Consider the following 22,941-nt stretch of genomic DNA (forward strand, 5'->3'; position numbering starts at 1 on the left):
GTGGAAACAAACCCTGCAGCAAAGGCTGCAACAAAAAATGATGGACAGCTAGTTCTGGCTGTTGATTGGCTTAAAAAATGTCATGTGGAAGAACCTGAAGTGCCCAATTAATGTAAGGAAACCCACCAACATCAATCAAGAAAAAATGATAGAGAGCTAAATCTGGCTGTTGATTGGCTTAGAAAAAGTGACACCAAAAAGTGGTCAAGTGATTAGCTTCAGTCCAAAAGGATTGACATGTCCTCCGCCCGTTGCTTACGCCCACTGGTTCTCTGGCCTGCATAAGTGGAATTCTGACCTCTGGTGTTTAAACAATGCAACTTGATTGCATTGAACTACATTGATATCGTAATAGTGTCCATTCCAACCCTGTATAAATTCAGTATTGTTCAAATAGAAGTTTTAACACAGAGAGTAAAAGAGAGAGAGAGAAAGAGAGAAAACCACGAGAAGGTGGGTCATGCAGAAAGACAACGACTCCTAAGCACCTAAGAACCCTAAGTTGTTTTACCAAAGAATGGTTTAATAAGAAAAAAGTTAATGCTTTGGAATGCCCAAGTCCTGTCCTTAATCCAATTAAAGTGTATGTGGAAGAACCTGAAGTGCACATTCAACATTAACCAACAAAAAATTATGGACAGCTAAAGTTTTTTCTGACCTCTGGTGTTTAAACATTTAAAGATTTCATAGTAACAGAACGTGCAATTGCCTAATCCCGCAATACACATTGTCAAAAATGTACACAATTTTTCACCCCTATATTATTAAAACACATTAATAGTTATTAAAAAATTTTATACTGTGATATACATTGATATTTTTATATTGTCCAGTCCTACCCCGTTTATTCAGTTTTTTTTTTTTCAAATAGAAGTTTTAACACAATGAGAGAGAGGACCTTGATGCACCTTTGTAAAGTGGTATGTAAATTCATGGCTGATTTCCTTCTGCTCAGACCAGCGGAACACAGCCCAGAGTGTCCTTATTATCAGTGATTACAGACTGCAGTCTAGGCTGATTACGTTTACTTAATGAGCACACACACGCACACGCACACGCACACGCACATAATGTAATCTCACTAGATTAAAAAAGAAGCCAAGAAAGAAGGAAAAAGTTGGTAAACAACGACTAGATCATGATACAATAAAGTTTACATGACACTTAATTATTCACAATACATGTCAGGACATTCTGATCCGATACAGTGATTCAGGATTGGGAACGATCCAGGATTATTTTAATGGTTTAGGTATTGACTATTTTAATTCCTGTCCAGTCCTGAGTCTTTGTTGTAACCACAGTGTTCAGAGCATCATCTTGTGTCCTCAAGGTGCCATTGCCGGATATAGTAGCACAACCAGCAGCACTGAGGAAAGTTCTCAGAAGCTAAAAAGAAGTTTACCATATTTTTTGCACTATAAGGCGCACTTAAAGTTCTTTAATTTTCCAAAAAATCATCAGTACGCTTTATAATCCAGTGCACCTTATGTATGAATTTTAACAGTCAGGTTGTAAGGAGCAGTAAAAACACTCGGCTGAAGTACAGCGTTATAGTCTAGTTCTACAGTTTAGTTCTCCTGCATCGAGACTCGAGACTAGAGCAGCATTAGCATTAGCTGCTAACCGTGCTAAGCGCTAGCTCTTTTGCCATTCAGAGGTGAGCCTTATTGGCCTGTAGCCTGCTGCTATCCCACACTAGCACTGCTGGAGCAGCATTAGCATTACCCCCTAACCATGCTAGCTCTTTTGCCATTCAGAGGTGAGTATTATCGGACTGTAGCTTGCTGCTAACCGCGGTTAGCACTGCTGGAGCAGCATTATCATTAGCCTCTAACAACCATAAGCGCTAGCTAGTTCTTTCACCGTTTAGAGGCGAGTATATCAGACTGTAGCTTTCCGTTTACCATTATAAAACAAGCTTTGTGGGACAAACCGCTAGTCTAAGTGGAAATCTGGAAATCTAAGCTTACTGTAAATAAACAGAAGTGCTTTACTCACCCAAATGAACAGTTTTCTTTGAACAGCCTTATTTGAACCATTGCTGAACACTGCACACATTACTAAGTGGAGGTTAATGTTAATACAAATATGCTATAGAAACGCAAATCATAGCATATCATTCAAACAGTTATAATAAGTTACTTGTTTGCAGTGTTGTAAAAGAACTGGAAGCTGAAAGGTCAGGTAAGTTAGTCAGACTGCTCCATTATTATATTAACACACACTATAAAGCAGTCATTTACAAAAAAAAACAAAAGGTCTAGTTATATAAACTGTTACTAAAAATAAAGTAATTTTAATTTAGTATATTATTATAATAATTGCGGCTAATTATAATATTATTAAAACAGTGTGGCCCTGATCAAAATCCCTATTTGCATGCAAACTTACCAGAACCAAGTGGCTTTGTACACATACCACATACACAATCCTGTGTCGATACAGACACCACAACTTAAAATGTGCTGCACAAACACAACACAATGACTCAGTGAGAAAGGTATACTTCTTTCTGCAGGTACTCTGGCTTGAACCATGATAAGAGTCACACAGTGTGCTGTTTCTGCTGAACTGTGCCTGTGGTCTGTTGTTTATGCACTGAGTGGTTGGCACAGACAGGAAAAGGCAACCTGTGCCAAGAGGTGCAGACTTAACCCAGGTGCAGTGAGCAGAGAGCACTCTGAAGCTAATGGCTTTAACTGCTGACATTTGCATGCTCATATATTATGCAAGAATACTATAGGACAGTCCTCTAATGTGTACATGACTATAGGAAGGAGGCAACAATATGATAACATGGTTGTAAAAAAATGGTGGCAAACTAGGAAAAACAATGAGATTGCAGAAACACTTCCTCTCCACCAGGGGTGCAATGTACTGGTCAGGTTCACACTGAAATTTGCACGTCATGGTTCCCCACCAAAAAGTGGCAAAAATATGTGAACCTCTAGAACTATCACTTTGTTTAAAGGTGAAATTAAATCAGGTGTTGTCAATCTATAGGATGAAATAGGAGAAAATAAAGCCTGTGCACCCTGTTTTATGTAAAGAACAGGGATTTATCAAAGCCTGCTCTTCCCAATACATGTTTTGTGGAAGTGTTTGAACATAGGAGATTTCTGAGGTCCTGAGAAAAATGGTTGTTGATGCTCAATGGCCTGGAAATATATCTTCATAGAGTTTGGACTCCACTAATCCACAGTAAGAAAGATTGTGTAGAAATAGAGGAAATTTAAAATCGTTGTTACCGACTTACAAAGATCACTCCAAGAGCAAGACGTGTAATAGAATGTGAGGTCTCAAAGGACCCCAGGGTAACTTCTAAGCAACTGAAGGCCTCTCTCACACTGGCTAATGTTTATGTTAATGAGTCCACCATTAATCCAATCAAAATATTGAAGCGAATAGTTAATGTGCAGTAACCTGAAGCAAACAGTTACAACAGAGTTATAACCAGAGTTAAGGCTGTTCAGTACGGAGTAATGGGCTAAAAAGCCAGTATGCAGGACTGATCTACGTATAATAAGTATCTAAGTATAATATCTAAGTATAATATTATGTTTTACTTGTTTGACTGGGGTTTGTTTTATCTACTGTTAAGACTTCTGATGATGTTTTTATGCTGATACACTGTCCTCTGACGATCCTGATTTCATAATTTAAAATAAGATGTAAACAGACCAGCATATTGATCAAATACCTGATGTTTATTTTAAGTAATTTCACTGCAAAAAAAAACATTAAACATGAACCACAGTGAGACATAGAGAATGTTGGTCTGTGTTAATGGACTGATGGCGTCTATGCTGTGGCATAGTTTAAAATGATGCCTGAACTGTTATACTCCTGTTCTCCACTGTAGTATAATCTACAATCTTAACTTCTGAAGCTTTACAAAACATCTTTACTCTAACTCCAAAGTCAGTTATCAGCTGAGCTAATCAGGGTGTTTGGGGTCTATTGTGATTGCCAAATGTCTATCAGGTTGATCGGCCCATCAAGCGCAGAGCTAGGTTACATTACACTTTGCAGACAAACTTGGCAATACATAATTGTACAGGGCTTTTATAATGTACTGTTACCTCATTAAACCTCCACACAAGGAAAAATAGAGGACATTGTTCCACAGTCTTGGTCTGATATAACACTGTCATTAGCATAACAATGGGCACTAAGTGGTTTACAACAGGGAAGCAAGGGAACAAGGTATGCTTTAGTTATTTCACTGTTAAGTCTATGCATATTTTAAAAAAACTCACTTTAAAATGCCCAGACTGGAACATGTTTAAAGTGACGCACGCTCAGGAATAGGTAGACTTTTTGCTAGTAATAGGCTTTTGCCCATTCACAGGTTTCTACCCAAAGACTAGCTTCGGCCTATTAACAGACTTCTTCCCAGGAATAACCTTTTACCCAGACATTCAGGGGTTGGACAATGAAACTGAAACACCTGGTTTTAGACCATAATAATTTATTGTCCTGACGGACAGTTCTGGTGGAAACAGGAGAGTTGAGGTGCACATTGAATTCTGCCGTGATTTGGGCAGCCGTGGTTTTATAATTTTTGGATACAATCCGGGTTAGCACCCGAACATCCCTTTCAGACAGCTTCCTCTTGCATCCACAGTTAATCCTGTTGGATGTGGTTCGTTCTTCATGGTGGTATGCTGACACTACCCTGGATACCGTGGCTCTTGATACATCACAAAGACTTGCTGTCTTGGTCACAGATGCACCAGCAATTTGTCCTCTTTTGAACTCTGGTATGTGACCCATAATGTGGTGTACATTGCAATATTTTGAGCAAAACTGTGCTCTTACCCTGCTAACTGAACCTTTACACTCTGCTCTTACTCGTGCAATGTGCAGTTAATGAAGATTGGTCACCAGGCTGCTCCAATTTAGCCATGAAATCTCCCACACTAAAATGACAGGTGTTTAAGTTTCACTGTCCAACCCCTGTAGGTTTCTGCCCATTCACAGCCTTTTACCCAGGTACAAGATTCTGCCCAGCCACAGGCTTCTGTTCATTCATACGCTTCTGTTCACTCAAAGGGTTCTGTCCAGGAACAGGCACAAGTTTCTGCCCAGCAAATGCCTTCTACACAAACACAGGTTTCTTCCCATTCACAGGCTTCTGCCTATTCCGAAGCTTTTTTACCCAGAGGCTGCTGCCCAGGTACAGGCTTCTACCCTTTCCCAGACCTCTGCCTATTTACAAGCTTCTAGCCACACACAAGCTTCTTTCTACACAGAAACTGCTGCCCAGGTACAGGGTTCTGCCCATTTACAGGCTTCTTTTCAGGCACAGGTTTCTGCCTGTTCACAGACTTCTGCCTATTCACAGGCTTCTACCCGCGCAGTAACTTAAGGTAAAGAACCCCTAATATACAGAACAATATGCACTGCAATGATATATGTATACAGTACAAATTATACTGTTTGCAATTAAAAACTGAATATCAAAATATGTCAATGTTAAAAAACAATGCCATTTTAATGACAAGCAAAGGAAAGCTGAATGAAGGAGCTCTATAACAGCTTTACGAGATTTACTGGCCAATTGAAAGAACAGATGTCTATATATAAGGGTACCAGTTAAACTAAATGAACAGGTATAAATACACAGACTATAAATAAATGGATATGCATAAATTTAAATATTAAGGCAAAATGATAAAAAAGGGTTTTTGTAATTTGTAAAACAACCGAGGAATAAGAATGGTACACAAGGTATGTTTCCAAACTTCACAAACATTATTGATTTCAGTGCTAAAGTCTCAGCAGTCCTATTACATTTTTGAGACAGCGGCATCTGTTTGGAATAAAACCCCACTGTTCTCTAAGATTACTTCTGTCTTTCCCCTGAAATTAATGCACTGCTGTTCACTGTCACCCACTGTTTTATTGAAGTATCTAAACCCAGATCTTAGAAAATATGAGACAACAGTGTCAAGCAAGCAAGCAATTGCATGCACTACACAAGGCTAAATGTGCTGCTAAAAGATTAATGCGGCATCCAAATGTTCTAATCAGAGCTCCGTAAAAGCCGACAAGTCACTTATTTTGATTTACCGAATTACAAGCAAGTGCTTATTGCCAAGCTTAGAAGTGGCTGCTCTGAACATTTAAGCTATTACATAATTTGCCATCTGTCTGAGGATGCTGATGTAATTACAATGAAAAGGACATGACTGCTTGTATTAGTGAGTCTCTTGGGTCTCCATTTCCTAGTGGGTAAGTTAAATATCAAATAGGAGAGACACAGCTACGGAGAGAAGGGCAAATGAAATGATATTGGGGTAAGGTGTTCCACTTCAAGGGTTTTTCAGTAAGAGCCAAGGTCCTATACAGGTCTCAACTCAAAGAACTATTTGCTGTATACAGTGCACTTCAAACTGATATTCAATCTGTTTGTCTGCATACTTTAATATCAAAGGCCAGGTCACCAACCCACCAGACCTGAGTGAGTGGTGGGTCATCCTCAACACGCATTAATACATGGTGGTGGTACGTTAGTGTGTGGTGTGCTGATACTAGTGGAACTGACACAATAGTGCTACTGGAATTATCATTGCTTTACTGTGTTTTTGAAATGTTTTGTTATACTGGAAAGTATGGGTATTAATTTTAGTAAAAATATATCTGTACAGTATCATTTATTTTACTTTAATCCCAGATATATGGAGATATTTGGAGTGCAATTTTAGTATTTTGGATCATTGACTGTTATAAATCTGGTAAGAATTCTTGTATTTTTTATATCTCAGTTAGGGGTGTGCCATATCATATCATATGCAATAATGGAATGTAATTTTCATTTTGCTGCAGTAGCGTATTTTTGAAGGTTTTTTTTTTTATTTCAGTGTTTTGTCATATGGCCAAGAATATTTTTATCTCAAAAATACCATGATATATTGTGATATTATTTTAGGGCCATATCGCCCTGTGCATGAGAAATTCCATTTTTGAATTAATTTTCTTTATTTAACATTTCCAAAGCCACAGTGTCACATGTTTACTGGGAATTAGGGGTGGGCCATATTGAAAAAAAAAATATTGATATTCTTGATATTCTTCAAATATATGAGCTTTTCACGATTACAATTTAGATTTTTAGTTTGTAAGTAACAATTTCATTTTTTGATTTGTAAACAAACCACCATTTAAAGTGATTATTTCCTTTTCCTTACATTTAATATCTCCTTTTTTATCACATTTTTTATGAATAGTATGCAGTCCTCTTCAAACCTACATGTGTCTTTTATATTCAAAGGTGCAAACTCACCTATAGGTGTCACGTCCTGGCCCTGTTTCTGTCTGTTCTCATGTCTCTGTACGTTTTCCCCCATGTGACCCGTGCCCCTCTGTGTCTCTTCCCCAGTACTTTTCCACCTGTGTCAATTTGTAGCGCCGCCCCCTAGCCCCAGGTGCTTCCACTTCCCGTGTTTGTATATTTAGTCCCCCTGTGCCACTTTGTTTTCGTCGGTCTTTGCACCTTCACCTGTCGTTTGTCTCTCAGTGTTTCTCTGTTTTTTCATAGCCATAGCCTTAGTCCTTTGTTCTTTGTATATCCTCTTGTTTATCCTTTGTTATTTTCTAGTTCCCTGTTTATTTCCTTTTATATTTCCCTGCTGTTTAGTTTACAGTCTTGTTTCAGTTATTAGTTTGTTTCCCTCCGTTAGCCTCCCTGTTTGTTTATTTATTATCTCTTGTTTGTTTAGGTTTATGTTCTCTTGTTTCTTTCGTTTGTTTTGGTTTGTTTCTTTGTTCTTTGTTTACTCGTTTGTTTGTTATTTATTTAATAAATTATATTTCTTTACCTGCGATTACGTCTGCCTCCACGTCTCGCTGCGTGCAAATCCTGACAATAGGAAAAGTGTAAAATATGAAAATCACTGCCACATAAAATAGTTCTTTACAGATTTCAGAATATTTATATTAGATTAGCTACATAAGCCTTCTTTTCAGAAAAAATATTGTACATTTGGAAACCTGTACATTAAAGTCCTTTATCCTTATCTGTTCTCTGAAAATCTTTATCTCCTCCTCTCTCTGTTATTGTTGTGTCTGCTGCATGCTGACAGATTGATTTCCTTCACAAGGTACTTTCTGTCCTGCACCTCTCTGCTTTTACCACACACTCATAAATCCACAGCTCTCTGCAGAGTGCACCCAAAGTGCAGCCCAGACTCATGCACTTTGTGCTACGTGCTAATGTAACAAATATGCACTGAAATAGCATAACAGCTTTGTGAAACACCATGTTCACTCTAAGCACCATAACAACATCTGAGTCTCCTGTAGGATAAACCCAAAGGATCAGGGTGTTATCTGAGACTTGTGGAGAGTGAAAACAGAAGGGTTATGAAATTCCTCTTGCACGTTGACTCAGACGTGAAGAATTATTTGCCAGTTGGGAAACTTAGGTTTGCACGACGCACGTTGTGAACAACAACAACAAAGTAGTGTGTTCTGAGCTCCAGAGTGAGAAAGCTGCCTTACTCACAATGAATGAACTTTCAAGCTTTAAAGAAAAGATCAGGGCAAACAATGTGGCCCACATAACAATATTCTCATTTACAAAGCACCAAACTCCCCTGAGATAAACAAATTCATTATGCACCCTGCACTTAACTTTACTAACTTACTTACTGTTATAACAAAGATATCACATCTCTGCCCCTTACAAACTCATTATGCACTCTGTCCTTACTTTACTTTTACTAATAGACCATTGAAGTCGTGCGTCATTCTGTAGTCCTCGTATGACTTCTGTGTCTACGTGTTTTTGTTCCCTATGAGGAAAATATATGGGCTTTTCAAAAACTGGCCTCTATCACATTCTGTGGTAAATAAATCTGATAAAAAAAACTTTACGTTTTACTCTGTGTATATTTTACTCCTAAACGTCCCTGGATCCTTTGAATTACGAGATCACGAGATGCTAGCTTTAAGCTAATGCTACAGCGAAGCTGCAGAGGGACTGCAGACTGCAGTCGGCAGGGGACTCTTTTCGGTGCAACACCGGCGAACTCCATCTGTATGTTGAAAGCATATTACACACAGCTGATACATGTTTAGACGTTTGATGTTTCTGGCTCAATGGTGCCAGAAGTTTGACCAGTTTTTCTAAAAGAATATCTTAAAGGGAATTCTACTTAGAGTTCAGAACCATACACCAACACCAGGGCCTGCCAATTTTGAGGGATTATATTATATTATAATGCCAACTTTGTCTGTAGCTTGTAGTCTAACTGGGCATATTTGAATTGACCAATCAAACCCACGATTAAACAATTAAAAGCCAGATTAATCAATGTTTTTCTTAATTTTTTTATTTAATTAATTTTCTACATTGTAGTAAACAAAAAGTTGCAGAACTACTTCAAGACACTGAGCAAACTATTACTCTACCTCATGAAGACACTGAGATAGATCTATCCTCAAAGATAAATGTATAAAGTATAAAACTGTGTGTGTTCCTATATCTGACCACCCCTGATCTGCGTCAGATTAAGGCAAAAAATCTAATATCACTCACTTCAGTCTGCCCTCTGACCTCTGACGACACAGACTCGCCATAAATGAATAGATATGGATTATTTTTTGTGCAATTATCTGCTGCTAAAATGAAGAGGCATAGCTAGTCAATAGGTATCACTACATCATTCAATAGGGGTGTGCCATATCGTTTCACACGTAAAAATACTGTTATAATAAATGAAACAATGACCAAAAACTCACAGTATAATAATTGCAATCTCAATTTTCTTTGCCATTTACAGTAATAAAGATATTTTTCTATAATTGTTTAAGTTTGCATGCATAAAATATACCACACTTTAATGTTGTGGTAGATTTTTTTTTATGCTACATGATTTATTGTGTTTCATTGTTACTATTTCATACTTAACCACTCTCTATAATTTACTGTTGTTTACTAAATAGATTGTATGTGTAAACTAAATGTGTGAAACTCTTATGCCATATACAACTGTATCCTTTATAATATTACAGCACAATATTCTCATGTTTTAGTGGTTTGTCATATCACCACAAGAAGTACTCTAAACCACAACATTCAGAAAATAAAACATCAAATTAGACACGGAAACAAAATGTGAAGCCTCACAGGCATTTACTGGACATATGCCTGATACACCAAGCTCCTCCATCTGTCCAGCAAAAATAAAGACATTCAAGCCAAGGAGTCAACCATTGCATGAGATAACTCACATTCCTGAGGGTATGATACAGAGTTTTTGGTGATTAACTAAACAAGTTAAATGTTTTCCATATTCTCAGCATGAGGTATGCAACCGCACACTGCCTCAGTCAAGAAACTCATCCTGCTATTAGAACTCAATAATTTGTTTGCAGCCTACTGGTCCCTTTGAAATTCTGTCCTGCTCCTGGTGTGTCAGTGAAGAAATTGAGAAACAAGATGCATGCAAGCAGAACCCACCAGGGAGAAGAAGAGGGAAGCAAAAGAGAAGTCACAGTTTGAATGAAATGAGAGTGGTTATAGCTTTGATGCAGTAATGCCTGACACAGGTTACCCAGGGATAGTCTTTCTGTCCATGTGTCTAAATCCCATCAAAAAGATCTTAGTATTCCACATACGTTTAAGGGTAAAAATGGAGGGGTTAAGGGGCAACAAAAGAGAAGGCACTTTTCTAATGCACTATTGAAGGAATATATGGGCTACAACCCATTTAAGTGCTTGTAATGCACAGAAAACACTTCATGCCCTCTTGTGTAAGGACCCAGTGTCTACTCTGACCACACCTGTAATCATTCACATTTCTGCCTGAGAAAAACGGCATGCTAAGCTTTGCAGCCATCTGGGTCAGTAAGTGTAAACCCATGTTGTGCAGCTAGCTTTATACAGCAGCGCAAGTTTACCACAGATTTCACAGTGAGAAAAGTGAGTTTATAAACTGTAGCAACTGCATTTCACACTCCATTTATCATCAGAGGACAAATGCATTATAGATAAGGCGATAAGTGTCCAAAGAAAGACGTAAATATTTTGCAATGAGTCAGGGCACAAATGGATTTCTGGGAACCAGTGTTTTCTTTTCTTTTTTTTAACAAATTAAGTGTTGAAAAACACATGCCCACCATTCCAGAGGGTTAATGACTGTGCCTCTGCGATAAAGCTCTAAAAGAGTTTGTCCTTGAGATAAGGTTGCCAATATAAGTACTGCAGCCTGTTTTACCATCTGAACACCAAGACAACTTCATATACTTTATATATTACATTTATGGTTTAATAAATAAACCCCAATGAAACATATAGAAATAGCAAGAACTGATTTAAAAAACAACAAGAACAAAGCTCTAGGATACTACCATTGAAAAATCTTTAAAAAATTGCCAGCATCTTGCTTAAAGCCAGAAAGCTATTCAGACAGGCCCACTAATGTGATGATTTGAACCATTAAATCCAAAAATAAAACACAATGGTTGCTCTGGAAAGGCTGAATATGGTTTGCTAAATGTACAAGCGATAATGAGACAGATGCTCTGCAGCAGTGTCGTCCTCATCTTCTAATGCTAAGGAGGCCATTAAAGAGAACAGAGAGTTTAATGAGTCAATACAGTCCTCATTAGGAGGCCAGTCAGATTGTGAATAAATGCGTGGACCATTGTGGGTCTGTTCCCAGGGGACTACCTCAATTAAAATGCTAGGATGCATGACAAAGCTTCCTTGTGATTAAAAATGTAATCTCCACAGAAACCAATCATTATACACTTTTATTCTGAATTATTATGCAGTCACACCACTCGGTCTGCACACTGTGTCTGTCTCATTAACCACATGAGAAAGAACACTTAAAAGTCAAACACTTTGACCATGTATCTAATATTCTGCTGGCCCTCCATGTAAATCCAAAATACAGGGGTTGGACAATGAAACTGAAACACCTGGTTTTAGACCACAATAATTTATTGTCCTGACGGACAGTTCTGGTGGAAACAGGAGAGTTGAGGTGTACATTGAATTCTGCCGTGATTTGGGCAGCCGTGGTTTTATTTTTTTGGGATACAATCCGGGTTATTACCCGAACATCCTTTTCAGACAGCTTCCTCTTACAGCGTCCACAGTTAATCCTGTTGGATGTGGTTCATCCCTCTTGGTGGTATGCTGACATTACCCTGGATACCTTGGCTCTTGATACATCACAAAGACTTGCTGTCCCTTACACTGTATCAAAACTTCTTGGTAAATGGACTTATAGAAATTTACCAATTTCATAATGACGGTTTTGGAGATACATGTTTTTCATTAGACAGTAGCAATAAACTCTATAATTAGAAATAATTAGACAAATTAGTAATGTATCTTTAATAGTTGCAAAAATGTTTGCACCCAGAAGAAAGTGTTGAATTGAAATGCTATTCAGAGGGCAGATAAAGGTATGGGTATGGGTAACTCTTAGTCATATTTATTAAGTTTCACTTACAGAACCACTGTGTAACGCATGTGTAACATTTGCCTTATAAGTTGCAGAGGTTCCTATTTATTCCTGTGATAATCCAACCCAGGCAGTATGAATATTTTTGCAGTTTCTGCATTAGGGGTTGACTCCTGATAATGCATCCAATTGCATCCCACTTCATTTTAATCAGGGCTAGTCTTGGCACCTTAGTACCTTTGTCTTTTAAGGCAAGTTTGTGAGGTTGGGCAGTATGTGGACAAGCCTTGTCCTGTTGTAAAATCCAGCATGCATTTAAACTTTATGTAAATGACCCATGGAAAGGTGGGCTGTCAAAGTGCCTGAAATAAAGACCAAAGTTGATCAGGCATCATACAAAATCTAACCCTACACTATGACACCAGGCCTTCTGGATACACTGGTCGTCTCCACCAAGACAAAAGGGAGACTAATTTCTAAATATGACCCACTGCCCGTCACTCCATAACACTGGCCGTCGGTATAATTACGTTTTTGACTAATCGCACAATAAATTAACATGACTTTAATAAATTTAAGCCTTGACATACCCTGTTGTGTTTAAAACCATGTATTTTTTTAACGGCATGACGACTACTCACCAAGTTTCAGTTCTGTCTGTTGATTCCTTCTGAGTACTAGATTTTTGATAATAAGTGTATATAAGAAAACAAAGTGAATTGTGATATCATTACTCCCTCCTCCTCACTCTAGGCTGTGCTCGATTACAGAAAAAAAACATACCAACAGCACAGATACAGGCACTAATGTTTGGTGAGATACATCTGTATCTCCATCTCTAAAGTCTTTTGTGCATTTGGCAAGATAAGGTTGCTGCCACAGCAGGACATCAGCTGCCCTACATCTACAAATCTGACAGTGCTCTGTTTACATTAGTAGCAGATATTTTACGTCCTGTAAGTTGCTTTGTGAAACACAGTTGCTTTTCCAGCAAATCCCACAGATGCTGAATAGTGAAATTCCGAAATTCCGAAGTCCATTTAATACCAGATGTCTTCTTTAACCTGAACCAACATGGTCAAACAAGGTATTAGTTTCATCTGGTTGCTTCAAGTGATTGTATTGCTTTGGCTTACTGCTGATTATGTAAGAGCTTTATAGGATTTGCTTTTACTGTAAAAGCAGCCCCCAAAAATGTTGACATTTCACTTGCCAAAAAGCTCAGTTAATCTCATTTAGGGGGGAAAAAACAAGATTAAGCCAGGCAGGACGTCTAATTTTCAAGCAGATAAAACAGTGGTGCCAGAAAGATTCATTAATCACGTTGAGGAATTCCATTCCTGAAGGTAGGGGTGGGGTTAAAAACCTTTTTTTTCTAAACACAAATCTGTATAGTTCATGATAGTTATAACTTGAACTTTTTCACATTTTGTTAAATGTATTTTATTTCGATTTTGAGTAATAGACCAACACAAAGTAGCACATAATTGTAAATTGTAAGAAAAAATACACGTGGTTTTCAAAATTTTAGTCAATAAAATCTGCAAAAGTATTCAGCCCCCCTAAATCAATGATTAATAGAGCCACCTTACACTGTAATTGTAGCTATAGTATTTTGGGGCATGTCTCTACCAGCTTTGCACATATAGAGACTGAGATTTTTCTGTGAACAGATGCTCAAATGAACTCTAACACATGAATATTCTCTGATCTAAATCATTCCACTTTGCTCTGACTGACTATTTATGGTCATTGTCTTGCTGGAAAGTGAATCCCCTTCCAGTCTTAAGTCTTTTGCAGCTTCCAACATGTTTCTTTAAGGATTGCAGTTGTCCTGTGGACAGATTATCCCACCTGAGCTGTGGATTTCTGCAGCTCCTCCAGAGTGACCATGGGCCTCTTGGCTGCTTCTCTAACTAGTGTTCTCTTTGCTCGCTCTGTCAGTTTGGGTGGATGGTATGTCTTGGTAGGTTTGTAGTTGTAGAATACTTTTTTTGCATTTTTGGATGATGGATTAAACAGTGCTGCATGTGGCTGCTCAAAGCTTGGGATATGTTTTAATAACCTGACCCTGCTTTAAACTTCTTTTAACACCACAACTTTATCTCTGACCTCTCTGGTAAGTTCCTTGGGCTTCATGGTGCTGTTTGTTATACACTGTGTATCTTGACAAAATTACACACAGCTTTTTGAAGGCAACTGATTATACTGTATTTTATTTAGGGTTTTTACAGTAAGGGGGGTGAATACTTTTGCACGTCACACTTGCACGTCAGATTTTAATTTGATTAAAATTTTAAAAACCATGTATCGTTTCATTCCACTTGACAATCATGTGCTACTTTGTGTTGGTCTATCACCTAACTTCTCAATAAAATACATTTAAGTTTGTGGTTGTAGGTGACATAATGTGACAAAATATGAATACTATACATAGTGCTAGGAGTGGCAATGAAAAACAACTCCCTAGTACATTCAGTGTACCATAAACACGATTCTGAAGCTTTTCAGGATTCTAAAGATGACTTTAAAAGGCTACATGAATTTGCTTTGAGTGCAAAATTTTGAAGTATTAAGGAGCGATATCCTTAAGAATGTCACTCATACATTATTAAGATATACTTTAATTGAGTTAGTCATCTGCAAACCAATGTGCAAAATGAAAAATGCCACATCACATAAGATGTAATATTACATATGAATTGTTTTCTAAGTCAAAGTGACTTTTACTTCAGTAATAATTAGAAGCACATTTTACTTTACTTTAATTGTTTTATTTATAGAAACACAAAGATCAGAAAATTTCCACAAAGAACCATTTTTTTCAAGAGTGTAGATCCATGAACAGTCAAAGCCTCTTTTCAAGCCTGTATAAACTCAAGGCTGAATGAGAAAAATCAGCTGCCTAAAAAACTCAGAGCATATTTTTGGTCTCAGGAAGTGAGCTGTAGCGAGACAGGGAAGGGAGGACCCTTCCTGCTCTTTGTGTCGCGTTTAAAAAGCATGACGACGTAAGATGGGAACTCTATCAAGTCTAGCAATGCCTGGAATGCCATTCAAAAGCACTTAGGGAGAAATTCATGTTCATTAGTCAAAGCATTGCAACAGTGTTCATGCTGAATGCTTTTTACACATTTCTATTTATCACCTTTTTTAAATCTAGACAACTGGACAGAAAATAACATTATTTTTCACAAATAATTTTCCAAGTTTATTAAAAAGGATTTAAAACATAAGAGTGTAAAATGGTGATGGAAACATTTTTTTAATAATGCACCAAACTAAAGCACGTTTTGCTGCAGTAAAGTTCCCACCCACAGGGTTTAGTGCTTAAGGCATAGTGCAGAAGTGAACTCAGCATGCATTAAATAGACAGGTGGCCATTATGTCTGCCATCACTGGACTGTTAGAACTACAGTCATGCACAGCTGACAGAGAGCTGTTCTAAAGACTGCTATTAAATATTTGAATCTTTTCATTACACACCACGCATTTTAAAGAAGACTGTTGCTCTGTGCAGCGCAGTGCAGGTCATGGTAACCTTTGGATTTTGGAAGTGTATCAGATCAGTGTATCAGATGATGCTAATAGTGATACATACACATTTAATAAAATGCAAAAAAAAAATTGTGACTAGAATCACATATGCATTATTTAATCATTCAATCAACTTGATATCTTCTGTAGTAAAGCTGATGCTTGGACATTACTGTGCCTTTCAACAGGTCAATGAACCTAAGCATACCTCAAAGTCCACTAAGACTTGGTTGGAAAAGAATTCACAATTGCCTGATTAAACCCCACAGCAAATCCTCTGTGGGATTTGAAGAAGGTGGTTGCAGCAAGCAAACCCAGGAACTTTAGTGAACTGCAGGCCACTGCCATGAGGAATGGGTAAAGATTCCTCAGGAACGCTGCCAGATGCTAAAGTCTGGCTAAGCATCTGGCTTGCATAACAGAAAAAGAGTTTATTAACTCTTACAGGGTTTTCATTTTTTTGTTACACAGGGAGTCCTGATTGCATTTTGGGTAGTCGTTTAATTAATACATTAATTAAATTTAAAATCAGACCTTTTGATACACAGCAGATGCTACCTTTATCCCAATTGCAAGTAATATAAACAACACTTAAATTTATTCCTTTACCTTTGTTAAACCACATTTATGAGTAGAAATGCCACTTGTTTTTGTTTATTTTATAGATAAAATAAACAGCAAATGTACAAAAAAAGCAGGTTTTCCAAAACTATAGTGCAGTATTTATTTGAAGTTAATTAGAAATTTAACATACTAAGGTAATTTTACACATAATATCTGTCTGAAAACACTGAAAGCACTGTTCATACCAGACTATACTACACATAAGGGGCAGAGTTTCACTGTGTGTGTATTGCATATGCGTTTATACTCTTCAAACTCAGTGTCAATAATAATAAGCTCCTCATATTCTAAAACTTCTTCCTCTGCATCACCATCTATCAGCACTATTCATAGTGTTAGACCCCCAGGATTGGTTTTCCACCAGACAGAGGGTGAAATGTGTGTTCAGATAAGTGTTGGGTCTCCAATTTTGCAACCTTGTGCAGAAACAGTGTGGGTGCTCACACCTGGAGCCCATTCATCCACTTTACTCTCTCCTTCTCCGTTTCTCTCTCACACACACACACACACACACACACACACACACACACACACAGGTTTAGAAAGGATGAACGGAAAAGTAGGCTGCACAGGACCTATGATTTCCACACTTTTATTAGCCCCTGTATGTAATATAAATGTGAAGTGGTGGTATACGAGGGGGGCATTGAAAAAGTTTTCTGATTTATGTTCCTCACACAAAATGAGAAAAGGCCAAAGAAAAACAATCAGTAAATGCTGAACTACGTAAAATTTTCTTATTTGATTGGTTTATTTTACAGCTGAAAGTTCATACATTTTGCTAACAAACATATTGCAGTGGGGGGTGAATAATTTTAAATGCAACTGTAAATATAATTTTGACAACTTTATCCTTTTTAGAGCTTGTGCACTTTCAAACAGAGCAATGTTGTATGTCTGCTGTAACTTCTGTTTTTTGTTCTTCACCTTTCACCTTTAAATGCAATTTTGCTTTTGTTTTATAACAAAATCACCTAAACATTTTGCTTTTCTTTAGTATATTAAACAATTTAAGTTGTTATTTACACTGTGCCTAAAATACCACCTGCACACAATAAGTTAATGATCACTACACCTTTAGAGCTTTACCTGTCACGATAATTATGATATATAAATGTCTTATAATGAATAATTAAAAGTTCATTGTTCTTTTAAAATCATTATGCGATTATATTAACATTAAATAAGTAGGAGAAAATTATCTTAAAATGACAATATTATAAATTATCGCAATTATTTACGGTCAATATATAATTGTGGCAAATACAGTTATCGTGACAGGCCTAATTAGAGCATTAATTTTTAATGAAAAACAATGTCATTAATATTTATTCACTGATGTATTCAAATCATTCTACCATTTACAATATGGTGACAATGGGCAGACACTGACCTCAGTCGCTCCTCTTCTGTTTTGCGCAGCCGCATGTCTCTTTGCACCACCTGTAGAACATGCTCTGCCTCCTCCTCAGTCAGAGTAGACAGGTCCAGCTTGCGTCTCATCATTTAAATCCTCACAGCGGATCAGCTAAGTGCACAGTCTCTGTTAAAGTCTGGGTGTAAAATCAGAATTGTTGGAGTTACTTCTAGTTTTGATTTATGAAAACACACAAATCACTGCAACCAGCACACTTAATCTGAGCTTCAATCCTCAACTCTGTTCCTGTTCCTGTACTGAGTCAGACACTTCCAGGAAAGAGCGTGAAATGAACCGGACAGGTCAATCGGGAGCACAATGACGCAAAAATCTGCTTCTGATCTGCCCCGTGTACCAAGGCGAACAGTTTCACCACAGCTGCAACAGAGGATTTTGTTTGTGTGTAAGAGAGAGAGGGACAAACCTTCCTGCATAACACTGCTAAATCTGCTGGCAGAGCTGTCTGCTGATAGGGTGCAGGCTTTTCTCATACGGTGAAACCTGGCAGGGCACTCCAGTCTGTTGAACCAACAGTGAGAGCAAACATTAAAAGCCCTCTCGTCCTTGAGGTGCAAAAGTGAAGCATGAAGCCGGACTGTGTGACAGGTTAAGTGGTCACCTCTCAAACGGAAGAGCACTGCTGCCAGTGTTTAAACTCCCATCAGCATCCAGGCACTGTGTGCTTCACTCTGTCACTCAGTGAGGAGAAGCAGAGTCCATTCCCACCATAGCAGTCAGCACATAATGTACACCACAAGGCTAGAAATAGACCTGCATTCAACTATAAATGGACAAATAATGTAATACAGCTCAAAAGACTGTAACACTGTAACAACCAATAGTATGTTATAGACTGTTATACAGATTACACAGACCACTATGGATGCCCTAATGTGTCAAACATAGAAAAATACACTTATCCTCAAAAGTCAGATAGTTGCGCCCAAAATAAAGTGTCAGACTGCAATGCCTTATCCAATGATTATAAAGTTGGACTGACATGGGCAATATTTATTGAGCTACACATACAGATGTAGTGCGTAACGCATGTGTAAAGCAACATGCAGACGTCTTAACATGAAGTTGTAGAGGTTCCTAATGGTGTTCTGCCAAAATACATTCCATACAGTTTAAATATTCTTACACTGTTCCTTTCACATTTTGTAGTAGGGGGATGGAGTGTAGATATCACCTCCAACAGCAATCAGGGATAGATCTGGCAATGCGACTGGCCATGGCACAAGCCAATATCTTGAGATGGCATCAGTGTGAGGACAAGCATAGTCCTGTTGAAAATGTGCACCCGAGTTCGCATTCAGAAAAGGTAGAGCCACTAGTTGCAGGACCTTACCGCATGCTTGATTTAACGACCAATTTTCTCAATGTAACAATCTGTTCGCTCAATTTAACAGTCCACTTCCACAATTTAATAAAACCTTGTCTCAATTTAACAATACAATCACAAAGTTTTTTCTTGATTCAAAATGTAATCTTCTCAATGTAATAAACTGTTCCCTCAATATGACAGTCCGTTTTTTTCACACAGGTTAATTACGTTACAAATTGACAGAGCCTGGTGATGCATTAGCATGTTTTATTTAGCACTATAATACAGCAATGCTTTCTGTTAGGTTCAGAAGGTAGATTATCTTTTATATGTGATGACGCTTATGCTCTCTTTCTCTCTGTCTTTGTCTGTCTCTCTCACACACAGCTGTTGAAGGTGGAATATGGAGCTACACTAGTTTTGATTTCCTCCATTAAAACGCTCAGTTAAACTCAGTAATTATACATTACAATATTCTAGTTTAAAAAGCATCAAAACTACCCTAAGAAATTTCAATGTAGTAAAAAAAGGATCTAGTCTGCGAGGTGTAAATCACAATAAACCAGTATTACTGTAACCACCCCAAAAATACAGGGAAGTACATGTATTAAAAAAATTGTAATCACGATTTTATCCATGATTTAGTCACATAATATTGAAGTGTTGAGGATTGGCACAAAAAATACAAATCTTAGTGTTTCTACATATTTTTTTTATTCACATTTAAATACACATTATTAAAAGCTTAGTCTTAAGGAAGAAAAAGTGTGATTAATCGTGATTGACACCACTAGTTATAGTTTCAACTAATTATTAATTGACAATAGGTAAAATATTATTAAACATTTCAATGCTTACGAATGTTGCAAATAATAATGAATTGAGATGTAAGTTTAATTATTTAAAAAATAATAATAAAATTACAATTAATAACTAGTGACAATTAATAATAAGTTGCTCTAAGTAGGTTCCCAATAACTTTAACCTCTACATAAGCGTTAAAAATGTAGTTAATGTAATATATACTATCTAATATATAAAAATCTAGTACACATAGATAAAAATGTTACCTACCTAGCTGAGGTTAATATTACACTGCACCTGCTGTTTTTATGTAATTTAGGGTAACTTAGCTGAAATAAACGGGTTATAAGTAGCTTCTACTGTTAAATAAAGTAAATTAATCTTACTAACCCGCCCTGACTAAAACTGCTGACAGGAAACATTAACTCCTATATTTAATGTATTTAAACGGAGGTTTTCCGGCGCCGCTCGCCGTTATTCCGCCGTTTAACGGTCGTGTGCGGAGCTGCGGGACCCCCCGCGGACTAACCGGCTGTACCGACCTCTCACCGGCTCTCCACCGGTAACCGCGGCGCCTCGGCTGGACACGGCGGGTTTAATAGCTGGGTGGGTCTGCTGCCGTTATTCCTGTCAGGTATCCGGATCCAGAATCAGCGGACACGGTCTCTGTTCCTCCAGAGGAGCTACCGATAACCGGGCACGAGCCATTCCCGCCACGCGCCCTCCTGCGCGACCAGCCGCTGGACTCAGCCAATCAGAGCGCTCCGGGCTCCCCGCGCGCTGAACCGATACGGTCCGTACCGGTCTGTTCCTCTGTCGGTTCATAGAGTCGTTAGGATTCGGCTCCCTGTAGCAGGTGGTATTCAGGGACTGTGAAAGCACGATTCAGTTCACGGAGTCAATTCTTTACAAACGTCTAACTCGCTGATTCATACTTTCACAGCTCCAGTCTATATGTGTCATTTATTTGAGTTAAGATTCGGTTCAGCGAGTTAATTGACTCGTTTCTCTCTTCAGCTACTGTGTTACATCCTTTTCCCTTTCAGTTCAGTGTTTATTTCATTTAATTCCATATACCTGAATACACAAGTACACAAACATGTCTGAAACATAGAAGAACATACAACATTTATTCATTTAGCTATTTTAACCTTATATGTCATGGACAAATCGTCTTTTTTTATGTATATCAGATTTGTGTAGGGAAATAATGAAATCAGGCATGTGTAGGCAAATAAGAAATAAATGATGTACAACTTCAGACTGCCTTGCGAAATAAAATGGGCCAGACCCTCCTCCTCCTTCACTAAGCCAGATCACATGAATGTTCAGTCAGCTGCTTAAAACTGTGGATGCCAAAGTGCACAGATTCCCTTTCTCACATTCACTCATTGCTCATTCGTCACAGTTCATGATTTGATTCGTCATTGTACAGATTCCTTGTGAGGTTAGAGTTTACTTAGTGTTTTACACCAAACACCATCTTGTTTCTGCATTATCATTTTTTTTAGCTCCACTAAGCATATAGGACACTTTGCAGTTCTACTAGGAAGACTCCAGGGGCAAGCATGCAATAATAACTTATTATTATAAATTTCAATATGTAACAGTTTATACAAAAAAGGAAGTCGTGGCATAGGCCTTGTCATCTGGACCCTGCCATATGTAGGAAGCAGGGGCGGATCCAACCCCTGGGCAGTCGGCGGGATCGAACTGGAGGCAGCGGGGAGGAAGGAGGGGAAACTAAAAAGCACTTGCAAGCAGAGAAGGGCGTCCAGGTGAAAGCTGGTGATTGGTAGTTGTAGAGATATGAGTGATGAACATTGGAGTTTCCTGCTAGAACTCGCACTGAAGCTTATAGTCTATAACTACTTTTTTCTCTGCTTATTTTATTTTTCTCATCTCACCCTGTTTTACAGTGGACATTGAGGTGGCATAGGTCAGGACCACACAAAGTCATAGAGCAGCTAATATTTGGTGGTGGGTCATTCACAGCACAGCAGTGACACTGGCACCGTGGTACTGTGTTAGTGTGTGTTGTGCTGGTACAAATGGATCCGATGCAACAGTGCTGCTGGAGTTTTTTTCTACTGCAAAATGTTCTACTTCAACTCAACTATCCCTGACCTCAGTCTTAAGAGACATGACTAATAAAATGTCTTGGGTTGAATTGAATTGAAAACTACAAAGTCTTGGTATTGCCTACTCCTAAATTTGACTTGGCCACTTATTGATGAAGTCGTGACTTAGACTAAAGGTAAAGTTAGCAAGGAGGTCAGACATAGGAAATTAACAACAAGGCAAAAGGGTAGTCAAAAACTAGGGAAAGAAAACAATGGCTATTTATACTGGGAAACCCAGGTGTGAGCAATCTCAGAAGTACGGTGAGCCAGAACGCTGAAGCATCACTTAATCCGAGAGGTTAAGAGGCATGTACGAAAGGTTGAGAGCAGGTGCATCATGGGAAGTGGAGTCTTTATTGAGAGCACTAGAGTCCATGGCAGGCAGAGAGACAGTGACAGGACTAACACTTGGAGTAAGCTTCTAAAAATCATGGACTTGACTTATACATAAAAATTGGTTGTCTTGGCTTGCACTTAGCTACTCCACCTGGACTTAACTTTGACTTAACTATTCCTGATCTTAGTCTTGAGGGACCTGACTACTACAAAGTCTTGGTCTTAACTTTAATTTAACTACTCTTGGTCTCAGTCTTGAGGGACATGATGATTAGAAAGTCTTGACTTTCTTGACTCGATTACTATAAAGTCTTGCTTTCCTTATCTTTCATAGTACTAATGAAG

The 22,941-nt window shown here is 38.1% G+C and overlaps 1 protein-coding gene across 4 annotated transcripts in view; it reads right to left on the bottom strand.

Moving 5' to 3' along the window:
- Positions 1 to 20,879, bottom strand: part of myripa (myosin VIIA and Rab interacting protein a) — a 56,386-nt gene extending 35,507 nt beyond the window's left edge. The window contains exons 1-2 of one of the 4 annotated variants that reach the window (XM_022678026.2): positions 20,680 to 20,879; positions 17,983 to 18,142 (exon numbers count right to left, since the gene is read on the bottom strand). In XM_022678026.2, the coding sequence (XP_022533747.2) occupies positions 17,983 to 18,095 (113 nt within the window). In that variant the 5' untranslated portion in view covers positions 18,096 to 18,142; positions 20,680 to 20,879. Of the gene's footprint in view, positions 1 to 17,982; positions 18,398 to 18,430; positions 18,575 to 20,679 lie in introns of those variants that run through there. The other 3 variants (XM_022678029.2, XM_049482525.1, XM_022678027.2) reach the window with 3 other exon arrangements.
- Between the last annotated feature and the right edge of the window lie 2,062 nt (positions 20,880 to 22,941).

The sequence above is a fragment of the Astyanax mexicanus genome, chromosome 8, assembly GCF_023375975.1.
Source record: "Astyanax mexicanus isolate ESR-SI-001 chromosome 8, AstMex3_surface, whole genome shotgun sequence".
In the NCBI taxonomy this organism is placed as follows: domain Eukaryota; kingdom Metazoa; phylum Chordata; class Actinopteri; order Characiformes; family Acestrorhamphidae; genus Astyanax; species Astyanax mexicanus.